The following is a 13,223-nucleotide window of genomic DNA, read 5'->3' as shown; positions in this document are numbered from 1 at the left end:
GATGTATATGAGATTCTATAGCCTGACCAAGACCAAAAACAGGATGCTGAGGTGGAATAATTAGTTTCTGTGTGTTGTACTTTAATATACATAAATAAAAATGTGTTAGTGAATGTACATTGGTTGCATCTTTTGTGAAAAGTTTTCTGAGGGGACCAACCACAAGGATTATAACTTGCCAGTTTTGGAAATATTGTTTTTAATCTATTGCACTAGTGTGTAAGGCTATGTTGTAGTGTGTGCGTTTTGAGGTCTTGTTTTTGAGTGTAGAGCTTCATTTTGACTTGAAAATAGAATATTTCGAAAATTCAGATGGATTTGTGCTTACTGTTTTTAGAATACGAGGCATTTTAAGAATGTATTTAAGCAACAGAGAAAAAACTGTATTTAATCAAATAAAATTCTAATAAAAAAGCTTATAATATGCAGAGTGAATAACCAAGAAGCACAAACTTTTTTTAAACAACTTTTAGATGTAAAAGTTAAAAATGTCAGGTTATGGATTTAGAAATATAAAACAAGTTATGATTATCCTTTGTAAATTGGTTGTCATAAGTACTATCCAAATGTATACAAATTTAGATATAATTATTTTTGGAAAATAAACAAATAAATTAATTTATAAGTGGACTGTCAGGAAGTCTGTTCCATAAAAGTTGGAGCAATTAAAGGAATAAGTTCATTTTTGTCACCACAAATTCTCCAACTCGTATATTACAGTATGTTCTGGCAAATATACGTTGACAACAATGATTCCACCAAATTTACACACTAACCTAAAACAAATTTGATTAAAAATGTAAAGATATAATTTGAATATATTTAAACTACTAATTATGGTTTCTTGAATGTGTATTTCGACTGGACGTCAGAAATCAGGAAAATTCATTTTGATTTATATTATTATAAAATGTATTAGATATTAGCAATGTTTTATATATTAGTTAACAAAGGGGACATTAGCTCTCATCTTGAAATTATACATTTTATTCTGCCACTAAGAAGAGACCGGAAGAGACAGAAATGTAATGTCGGAACTTTTAACCTCGCGTTCTTGTTTCCATCCGAGTCAAATAAACGCGGAACCGGCTTCCCGTGCATGACACGCGCGTAAGAAGCTAAACTAAACATTCTTTGAATAAACAACGTATCTCAAATTAATAAAACACAATGGAAACGATTTTAGAGCAACAACGTCGATACCATGAGGAGAAAGAGAGGCTTATGGACGCTAAAACAAAGGAGATGCTGACGAAAAAAACTACGGTAACTTGAGTTATAATGATGCTAACGCTTTAACAGCATTATCCATAATGCACATACAAACCTAGTATATTAAACTCAATACAAACTTTGTTAAACCTTAATTTTTAAGATAGAAATGGGAAGATATTTTTTTATAATCGACGATTTTTCACACCTTGCATTGTTTTTAAAAAATATATTATTCAAAGATAGGTTGCTACAGTTCGTGCATTAAACCAGATTTGCTTCATATTGCTTCTTACAATGAAGGCTATATTGTTTTTAAGCTTTATTTGGCAAATTATTGGGATGATTTGCATATTTGGCGATTGACTAATATTTTATTTCATATCTTTTATTTTGATTCATTTTGACAGTTTACCTTCAAGCATGACGTTTAAATTTATTAAGACATTTAGCTAACGTTAATATTCTTTTTCACAGCACGATTAAATACAGTAATTTTATTAATAACTAGGTACTATAGCTGTAATTTCTTAACATAACAGTATTAAAAAACAAGGAACATTCACTTTTTATAACATAGGTTGCCTTGAAAGATGTTTTATTCGCATTGAAATGATAACACGGCTGTATATTTTCTTTGTACATTCTGCTTATTTAAACTTTGGTTGTAATCACTGCTATTTGTCTATTTTATTTAACTTTACCTTTTTCAACAGCTGAGAGACCAGATCAACTCAGATCACAGAGTGAGAGCTATGCTGGATGTAAGTTTCCATTGTTCTGCTTCATTTGTTTATTTTCTTGGTTGCCTATGAAGTACTACTTGTTTAGTTAGGTGATTTTTTTTTTCAATTAAAAACGGTTACACTATTTTAAGGTGTCTTTGTTTTAGTATAATTATTCATTTAACTATTGAGTACTGAGCAATTCCAGCGTTATAGGTGTGACTTTTACAGTAAAAACCTAGAACATAAATTCACAGAGAAAGTATATGTTAAAATTAGATTGAAACATCTGTTTATGTTTTCCAACACTACTAACCACAGAGTTATGGGATCAGAAAATATCAATCTGTAAACATATTTTACATTTTAACGGAGGTAAATAAACAAGCGTTATGGACGTGACCAAAAAAGCCTGCAAGTTTACAATATACAATATACTTTATAGAAATTCTGTGAATTAAACTGTACCCCAGAAACCCCCACAAACACACACAATTTTGCATTATTGAGGGAGAAGCATGGTTATGGATGTGACAAATGTGAAAATGGCTACTTGTGTGACTTTGACAAATCAAAAATAATTGTTTGAGAATTTTTGCAGTACTGTAAAATACACGCCTATGCACACACACACTTGGAAAAAAACCTAGAAAGGATTTCGCTATTTTGGTTATTTTATTTTGCATGGAATTGCTCTACTATTAATGAATTACACGAGGTTAAATATAAATGTCTGTTTAAGGTTAGTTGCATGTTATTATGCATGAACAATTGTAATTACTATAGTATGTACATTCCACAAATTACAAGGACACTTTGGAATTAATACTTTTTTCATTAGTGCACCTTTTGAAATCTTTTTAGCTTTTGCCATTTACATAGTCTTAGTTGCTGACAAGGCAAAAAAACAAATTACCGATTAATGATAAACAATTCTCTAAATTGCAATAATTCATATATTTTGTAAAGAAAGCTTGGTGTCACATTTGTGTTATTTAATTTATGTAGAGATACATGGAAGTGAGTGCAAACCTCAGAGACTTGTATGAAGACAAAGATGGGTAAGGCAGTCTTGGTGATATTTGGTCTTTATTAAAATTTATCAGCTTTATTTATTTATTTATTGATTGATTAATTGTGTCTGATGATCAGTATGAGGAAGGATGAGCTGAATGCAATATCAGGACCAAACGAGTTTGCAGAATTCTATAATCGACTCAAGCTGATCAAGGAATTTCACAGAAAGCATCCTAATGAGGTAGACAAAGGGATCTGTCTTTTACTGTTATTTCTGTTTTGCCATTCAAAATACACAGTCTTTGTTGTTTGTCAATTCCAGATCTGTGTGCCCATGTCTGTGGAGTTTGAAGAGCTCATGAAAGCCAAAGACAACCCTAGCGAGGAGGCACAAAGTAAGTGAGAAAAAGGAAGTCCACTCTGAGGAACACTTTTATGATCAACAGTTTAAATATTGAGGGCATATCAGAATCCATTATGTTTATACAGTTAAAGCATTTAACAAAAGTCTGTTGGTGTTGATACTAAAAATTGTAATGTTTTCATTCATGGTTTGGATGAGACTTGAGTGTTCTTTATGATCACAGACTTGGTGGAGTTCACTGATGAAGAGGGTTATGGGCGATACCTGGATCTCCATGACTGCTACCTAAAATATATTAATCTAAAAGGAGTAGAGGTACTCCCTGACATCTTTGAATTGGCTCCAAAAAGTAAAACAAATGAATGTAAACCTTTCATGCTGCTTTATCGGGCTCTTTTCTAGAAACTGGAGTATGTTACCTATCTGTCAACATTCGATCAGCTCTTTGACATCTCTAAAGACAGGAAGAATGCTGAATATAAGAAGTAGGTGAAAGTAATATTTTTAAATCGCACAAGTCTGAAATAAGCTTATTTTGAAAATGCAATATGACTTTGTGTTTTTAATTAATCACAAAGGATCTAAATCTCCCCCAAAAATGTACATGCTGTTAGACTTCCCAGAAAAAAAGTGTATTTGTTCTTTTGTTTATAACTATGCCTATAATCTGTATATCATAATCATATTCAACTCATAACTGGTTAGGTTTTGACAAAATTGTGGATCAGTTCTGTGCTTGTTGCTGTTTTAAGTTACCATGTAGCTGAACATTGATCTCATGCCTCTTCTTTTGCAGGTATCTGGAGATGTTGTTGGAATACCTGCAGGAATACACAGATCGTGTCAAGCCTTTGCTGGATCAGAATGAGCTCTATGGAAAGATTTTGGCAGAGTTTGAGAAGAAATGGGAGACTGGAATGTTTCCTGGCTGGCCGGTGGGTTTGTATGCATATATGGTTACATCTGCATAAGAAATGAAAGCAGGTTTTCCAAACATAAGTGACTTTAGTAATAAGAGGGCAGATAGATTTGATGTACTGACAGATCAACATTTTTAGCACCATGTGTCATCTGTACTTGTGATTACCCACCAAAAAAGAGGAATATCGTTCCTCAAGTACAGATCTGTGAAGCATGTTTTTATTCGTTTGTTTACTCTTGACATGTTTGTAAAAACTTGCCTGCATACTCTGCAATCTAAAGACAAATCAACATTGTGTTCTACTGGATCCCAGTTCCTTTTCTAGAAATGAACAAGCAGACATGGTTGCAAAATACTTTTTGCAGAAAGAACCAGGGAATGCTGAATCCCACTCTCAAAGTTTAAATGTTTAAAGTTTAAATTGTTAGAAATGGCAATTTTGTACACAGTCAAGACGACAAATTGTTTTGAATAAGTCTTGTGGATGGCATAAAATGTATATACTCTTTTACATACACGCTGTTGAATATACAAGACTAGACTGATGGACATTTGCTGTGAATGGTGAAGAAACACCAAAGCACTGCAGCTGACACTAGTCTAACATTTTTTTTAATTATTATAATTTTTTTACCACTGCTGTATAGCAGAATATACTGTCACATGAGGCATCATACTATACTGCTTCATCTTCAACCCTAGAGTTGATTGCTAATGTACAATTTATTAAACATGTTAAAATGATTTGTTCTGATGTATTTCTTTAATTTTGTGTGTATCCAAATGTTGTTTTCTGAATGTGTTTATTGCAGAAAGAGACAAGTAGCGCACTGACTCATGCTGGAGCCCATTTGGATCTTTCTGCATTCTCTTCCTGGGAGGTCAGTTTCTCTGGTGTTGTCTATTAAAATTGTGACATTATTTTATTTACTGATTGTTTGTTAAAAGGTCTCTGTTATTGCTTTGTTGCAAGATTAGTAATGTATTTTATTTTTATAGGAGCTGGCGTCTCTGGGTCTGGACAGGTTGAAGTCTGCTCTCATGGCTTTAGGCCTTAAATGTGGAGGGTAAGCAGGAATACACGGTCCACACTTTTAGTTTCACATTTAACTAAATGACAAAAAAGGTTCCTGATTTCCGAGTCTGTATGTTAAATCTGGTGCTAGGTATTGTGTGTTTTCGTTGTAGTACATTAGAAGAGAGAGCACAGCGTCTGTTCAGCACCAAAGGCAAATCTCTGGAGTCTCTAGATCCCTCTCTGTTTGCTAAAAACCCAAAAGCCAAGGGACCGAAAAAGTAAGTGTGTCTGTGTTTGGGAAAATAAATAATACTCTGTAATCGGATTTAAAGTAGTGTAGAAACAAGTAGCCCATTTACAAAATATATATTTGCTTTTTCTTTCCTGAAGCCCTTTTTGGAAGTATTTTTTGCCTGTTGAATGTAACTTCAGTATTTTTTTTTTTTGTGTGTGTCTGCAGAGACTCAGAACGCAACAAGGAATCAGCTTTTCTTGAAGCTCAGATTTATGAATATGTGGAGATTTTGGGGGTGAGAAGTCTGTCTGCTTTGGCTTTTAGTAGATTTTGTGGAGAATCTTTATTATATTAGAAGTGATTACTTGTTTTTGTTTGTTTTATTTCAATGTTTTTAATGTTCTTCTGTGGTAATTCCTGATTCTGGTGCAGTGACATCTGCTACAGACTATAGATGAAATCTCTGTTGTGCAACTGCTTTAAGCTGTTTTGTTGTGTGACTTGTAGGAGCAAAGGCAGCTGACCCATGAGAACGTACAGCGGAAGCAGGCACGTACAGGTGAGGAACGTGATGAAGAGGATGAAGAGCAGCCCAGTGAGAGCGAGAGTGAAGATGAAGATAATGAGATCATATACAACCCCAAAAACTTACCACTTGGATGGGATGGAAAGGTACAAATGATTTTATTACAGCATAATATAAAATGCAGATGATGTATTGAGATGATCTGAAGTGACCTAAATGTATGTAATTGTACACATAAAGGACTGTAGTAATCATTAAGATTAGACCTTGATAAATGTTTGTAATTTTTGTTATTACATCTAAAAAATCCCTCTGTATCACGGATATTATATGTAATGAAGGGCCTGCCATGTGTAAATAACCTAGCCTTTTGTTTGTTGTCTTTAGCCGATTCCATACTGGCTCTACAAGTTGCATGGTCTGAACATTAATTACAACTGTGAAATCTGTGGGAATTACACCTACAGAGGACCCAAAGCCTTTCAGAGACACTTTGCAGTAAGTTCTCAATAAAAATGCTCTACGATGGTGGATGTATTTATTCTTGTGTCTCATTTTGCTCTACTTTTTAGTAACATTGGTGATTTTACTGATTTTATTAACTTCAATGCAGGGATAAACTATTAGGTAGGATAACTAATAGTCAATGCTACCTAAAATGCCTTGTTGAAGGGGTGTGCGATATGACCATTTTTGACCATGAATGATTAAAGTGTCTGCTTTTGAAGAAATATCATCGTATCATACTGCAGTGCTCATTTTACCTTTTGCAATACTGGCACCTCTGTCTCAATACATATATTGTACAACATAAATTCACATCAATTATTAATTCAGTGGTATAGTTACATTTGCAGCACTTATTCATATTGTCAGAAGAATGTTAGTTTAGCCACGCAGGTCAAATATAAACCGCTAAAGGGTCATTTTCTTTGGAACACACGCACTTGAGGAAAACGATACACGCTTGCCACCGCAAAGCCACAAACAGCACATCATTACAGGTCTAGGTTAACATAATTTAGTTCTTGTTGAAAGTGAAAGGAAACAAGAAATCTGATGCTGAGGGACAGAAGACTAATAGACTCAATATACTGGTGTTTTTCATTAAAGAGATAGCTCACCTAAAAATGAAAATTGTTATCATTTACTCACCCTTGCCTTGTTCCAAACATTTTTTTAGTTGAACACAAGATATTTTGAAAAATGATGAAAACCTGTAACCTTTGACTTGATTTTTTTTATTTTATTTATTTATTTTTTTTGTGCACTGTGAATGTCAGTGGTTACAAGTTTCCAACATTTTTAAAAATATTACACACCCACATTCTTCAGTATGTCTTTGCCTGTAACCAAACAGTTGTTGGCTGCTGATAGCAAGAAATTTTTTTTTATAAAAGTTAGTGGAGACCAGCAACTGTTACACACATTTCTGGTTTAAAACTACTTGAGAGTAATTAAATCAAATAAAGACAGAATGAAAAAGCTTTGGATCTCTTTGGTCCATTTAAATACAACAGCGAATTATTCATTTTTTTATGTTTATTCATTCAATTTATTAAATGGAACTGCTAAGTACACCCACTGTGAAATAGTAAAAACCAACGTCGGAAAGAATCGGGATAAAATACTGAATCTTGCTTTTCCTGTTTCTTTTTCTTTTTTTTCTGTTTTATTTTTGCTTGTACCTTGAAATATGTTTCGTTAGGTCTGTCATGATAACTTTTTTTTTTCCGGTACAATATATAGCATCAAAATTTATTGTGATTAAACAATATTGTAATTTTAAGACCATTTAGACACTATAATAGCATTATAATGCAAGTACACTCTTCCAGAGAACACAAAATATTTTAATCTTAAGAATATTTCAATTATAGTTCTTCTAACAATTTAATAATTAGGCATTGGAATCATAATGTGAAAACCCATATCCTAAACAAATAAATAATAATAGATGTTAACAAAAAAGTGCAAGGTAAAAAGAGCTTGAAAAAAGAAACCGATTTATTTTCTGTCCTCGCACACCTACATGAAAATATACTATAGTAAATACTATAACCATACTGACACTGACGCCTCCAATAGAGATAGAAAGGCTGTGCTAAAATGTGGCTAGAACAAGCAAGCGGAGCCGCCCAATACCCAAACTTGTTAACCAGTATTCTACTTAATTAACAATCTCATGAGGAAGCTAGACAGGGGCAGAAGCAGGAGATAATGATAATAAAGAAAGAGCAGAGTTTATTGAATAATCTTAGTTGTGCATGATTCAATACTTAGACTTCATCTTACCACGATAAATACAAGTGTTGTTATACTACAAGCAACAGCAATGGAAAATTACTGCTTCACAACATACAATAATACAGACCTTGAAATGGAGACATTCTTTTATCTTTTACTCTTGAAAAGTGTCGCTTGAAAGCACAGTCATAAGATTATAGCAACATGGAAATATTAAATAATAATAAAGCAATAATTATAGGAAAATGGTAACAATAAAATATATAAACATAATAAAATGACAAATAATAATCAAATCATTAACTAATAATCAATGAAATAATATGAGACATGACTAATGATCATATGATTAAATAATAATTAAATGAAGAATAAATTAATATAAACAAATGAAAATAAAACAACACAAATTAATGGTTGTTTTCTTGAAACAACACACACAAGTTTGCTACAAGGATTCTCAGATCCTTAGTTAAATTCTTCAACATTTTGTGCGACATGTCTATATATTGATTATTGACAGGCCTATGTTGTGCAAAGTTATGAACAATCATGGACAAGTATTTTCAAGTTTTTATAATATATGGAGAATCTGTGCTTTTAGTCTCATTGTCTAAAATGTTTTAAAAAAACTGCATAACAGCAAATAGAGAATAAGAGAATACAGAAGGTTTACGTGTCAGTTAATGAGTGTCTCTTCTCCGTTTCAGGAGTGGCGTCATGCTCATGGTATGCGCTGTTTGGGCATTCCTAATACAGCCCACTTTGCCAATGTCACCCAAATTGAGGATGCAGTATCCTGTGAGTATACTAGCTCATAAAATATTTGTGTTTGTGTGAAGGAATGTGCTCTATGTATTAATGTTATTAATTTAATCAACAAATTAATGTTCTGTTAAAATCATATGATTCAACTGTTCTCTTAGAGAATTTATGTCTATAAGTATCTGTTTTCAATAGTCAATATTTAATGTTTTCATTAGTTTAATATTATAGAAAAATCAAGCAATGCACCGATCATGTCGTTTCATGGCCGATTCAGACTTTTTTACTTGTAAATTGGCAAGTTCTATACTGATATTACATACACAATGTATTTTTATTTTTCCTAGAAACCAAAAAAAAAGTTTTGTGAGCAAAATGTTTAGTTGCTTTATCACAGGCTGAATCTGCAGTGATTTTTATATTCGAGGCAACAACTGCACTTTAATCATGATCCACACAAAACAGCAACATGCATTATATTGGGTAGTTGGTGAATCCACAGATGATAAAATGTCATTTGTTATTACTAAGAGAGCAGATTCTATGCGGATATTTCCTAAAACCAGATGACTGTCTCATCAAAGTTAGATTTTTTTCTTCTTTAAGAGAATAAATAAATATTCTGGGAAAAATCAAGCAGAAAGACTTTTATTTGTTATTGCTAAGATACAAGGACCTCATAACCCTAAATTAGTCGAATTTAATAAATAGAATTTCAAAGGCGTAAAAAGATATATATAGCAGAAAAGAGAATGGATCACAGAATATGGGTGCAGTGCGCTGTCATTTTCATTTATCTTAGTTTTTAAGCACTTTAAAACTCATTCACAAATAGTAACATTGTAGTTTCAAAGACATCACCCAACAAGAAGCTGAAAAAATGTGAATAATAATATTGGTGTCAGTTATTAATGGATTGCCATTATCATTTCATATAAGACATGAGAGACCCATTTTGCACAGTTATTGTTATTTATGTTTTATTTGTTTGTTTCTCTGCAATAGTGTGGTCAAAACTGAAGTCACAGAAAGCATTGGAGCGATGGCAGCCTGACACAGAGGTGAGTGGTTTGAAACACCTTTTGTTTTGTAAAGGTCTCTTGCAAAGCTCTGCTCTGGCTGAAACAAATTTTGTGCTTTCATTGATGATTTGATGTTAGTTAAAGGTTGAAATATTTTTGTTTATTATTTCTTGCCCTTGCAGGAGGAGTATGAAGACTCCAGTGGAAATGTTGTCAACAAGAAGACTTATGAGGATTTGAAACGACAGGGACTGCTGTAGAGTCCTTAACAATGTACACATGGAATTTGCGCAATGTAAATACTGAAGCACAAACGTTTCTTTAAGGCATTGGGAATAGAGCGGTGCAGAAATATTAATAAAACCTGGAGGAATGATTAATTGTGTGTTCCTACGGGTTTCTAGAATGGAGTTTATCAGATAATGTCTGTAGTAAGCAAAATGTGATGATACTTTAGTGTTTTGCTCTGCAGTGTGAATTAGACACACCCGTGTCAAACGCTTATCTTAACGCTGTTCTCTATCTTTTATAAAAGAACATTTGTTTCTAATAAGTAACTTTAAAGTTTGGGCTTGGGTTTGAGTAGTTTGCATTGTAAAACAAAATGTTAAAATATTATTGAATATTTTACCACAGGACTTTTTTTTACTGATAAATTGCCTATAGTGATCTTGTAAGAACCCATTGAATTATTAATTGAGTTCTAATGTCATTTCTGCATCACTGTAACATTCTAAGATTTGTTCCTGTAGTTTGTGTGAAATGTGATTTATCTTTTTAATCTGTTTGTACATTATTATTGTTGGGTTATGTCACATTTTCTTTTGGCCTCATGCATTAGACAGATACTTTTGTTATTCAATAAATTTTAGTAAATGAAAAGTGTATTCATGAAACATGTTTACATTTTTTTTTATTCAATACAGTCAAGAGGTTTTCTTAAACCTGCTGCAAAGTTGTATCAAATGATGAATTGGTTTGACCTTATTCAGTAAACATGTCACTGTATTCATGTACATGTATTCATGCCTCTTAAATTTCCCCCACGTTTTGTTGCAGCCATATTTTATTTTTCTCACCAACATTAATCTACAATTCGTGTCTCATAATGATGCTGCACGAATTGGGTTGGTGGTAATTTCGGAATGTAATAATAAAAAAAATCAATTAAAGGGCACCTATTTTACACCTTTTACGAGATGTAAGATAAGTCTTTGGTGTTTGTAAAGTTCCAGCTTAAAATACCCACCAGATTATTTATTATTGAATACAGAAGATGCCTATTTTAGTGTCTGAGGGTAGCATAGCTGTTTTTGTAGCCTGTGGCTGCGGTTCTCTCCGTCCCCACTATTTTCACATGGGTGTCTGCTTCTGCTGCATTACGTCAGATAAACAAATGTCAGTGATAAAGACAGATATGGGTCAAGTTCAAATGCAGCTCATTAGTCAAAAATACCAAGCACGTTTTTTTTATGCATTTGTGGTGGTGTCTATTCAAGCCATTTTGAAACAATGAGTCACACACACATGCGTTTACTGACACCATGCGACTGTGGTGATTATAGCGGTTAGGAATTACATAGCGCACAGATGTTTAACTTCACTTTCTTGTTCATCAAACTACTGTCACCAGTCTTGCTGTGTGTATTGCTGCATTATCATCCTGATACATGGCATCATCTTCAGGGTGCAATATTTGAACCATAGGGTGCACATGGTCCTTCTGAATGGTTCAGTAGTTTTGCCAGTGACGTGCCTGTCTAGCACAAGGGAATGCCATGATATTGCAGCTCAAACATCACTGATTCACCCCCATGCTTCTCTTTGGACAATCAACAGTCTGGGTGGTATGCTCCTTTTTGGACTTCTCCATACCATAACTCCCGGATGTGGAAAAGGCAGTTAGGGCGGACTCCTCAGAGAACGATACACATTGTTCACAGCCCAAGGTTTTCGCTGCTGGCTCCACTAGTTTGGCTATAGCTATGGCTATTGGCTATAGATTTGGCTATAGCAGCCTGGCTATGTATATTGACGCTGTTAAGCTCCAGAAACGGGGTGGAAACGAGTTGATGAGCATATTTAATTCTGCAGTGAGTTAAGCAGCTTTTTTTATTGATAAAGTCCTGGTTGGCACTTTCTTTGGCATCCATGGTTACTCCTGTTGGATGTTTTGACTCAATTGAATTTTGACTTACTGTAGCATTTTCCTGATCTCAGACCTGTTTTAAGACTGCCTCCTTTCAGTGTTGCAGTCATGTTTCACTATAGCTTCTGCTGCAGTTGATACCGTTTCATGGTATGTATACTTATCCACTGCTCACAGTATGCAAACACTGTTGGTCAGTATGACCGAAAACCTCTAGAATCTTCTTTTGTTGTTATCATTTGCTGTGGCATCAGTCACTTTGTGTTGCTTTACTGAGCAAAACTCCTGATCCTGCTCAAAATGAGTTTGACAATAAGATCCCAGACATACCAGACAAGACATGACAGCTTTTTATTTTCTTCAGGGACAGATGTCACAATAATGTCACATATCACATTTCCAGCTTCAGCGGGAACAGCAGCTTTTAGTTTGGTCTCCCTCAGTTTCTCAAACATTCAGACAACATGGTGTTTTTAACTACAGTAGGGTTGGAGTAAAGGTCTGTCTACACTGAGGAGAGTGGTATACGCTCTTCTTTTTCTTGTAAATACCATGTTTGTAATTAATTCAAACTTTAAAAATGGTCATGATTTTAATGGTAAAATTGTGATAGAGTAAAAATATTTTAACTGATTAACAGTACGTTTTCTTCAATATATGCAGTTAATGTAATGTAAACTGTAAATTTACTTTCCCTAATTCCCCACACAACACTTCACTTTTTATGTTCTTTTTTGACATTACTATTGTTCTTTTTATTTTGATCCTCATCAGTTATGTACATTACAGTTTTTTGTTACATCTATTGTTGATAAATAATATTTATCGCATTACGTGAGTGTCGTGCCATATGATGGTGTTTTCTAGTTGTGTGAATTATACTGATTTATCCAATGCTATATTTCTCTGCTTGTGAAAAGCTGATTGTAGTTGTGGTGACCATTGGTTCACTATCTGACTTTTACCCAGTTGCACTTGACTGCATGCAATGCTTTTAATGCACACCCCTAACCCTACTCCT

At 33.6% G+C, this 13,223-nt stretch overlaps 1 protein-coding gene across 1 annotated transcript; it reads left to right on the top strand.

Annotated features, from left to right (window-relative positions):
- The first annotated feature begins 1,065 nt into the window (after positions 1–1,065).
- sf3a3 (splicing factor 3a, subunit 3) lies at positions 1,066–11,061 on the top strand. Its single transcript, XM_056480397.1, has 17 exons — positions 1,066–1,266; positions 1,929–1,976; positions 2,946–2,998; positions 3,090–3,195; positions 3,277–3,349; positions 3,542–3,633; positions 3,721–3,803; positions 4,115–4,253; positions 5,053–5,121; positions 5,240–5,307; positions 5,429–5,536; positions 5,719–5,788; positions 6,001–6,165; positions 6,407–6,517; positions 8,977–9,067; positions 10,037–10,092; positions 10,236–11,061. Exons 1-17 carry the CDS (start codon positions 1,171–1,173, stop codon positions 10,311–10,313), a joined length of 1,506 nt encoding a protein of 501 aa, XP_056336372.1. The 5' UTR covers positions 1,066–1,170; the 3' UTR covers positions 10,314–11,061.
- Positions 11,062–13,223: the final 2,162 nt, after the last annotated feature.

Source organism: Danio aesculapii, chromosome 19 (genome assembly GCF_903798145.1).
Source record: "Danio aesculapii chromosome 19, fDanAes4.1, whole genome shotgun sequence".
Lineage (NCBI taxonomy): Eukaryota > Metazoa > Chordata > Actinopteri > Cypriniformes > Danionidae > Danio > Danio aesculapii.
This window is presented reverse-complemented; position numbering and strand designations above follow the sequence as displayed.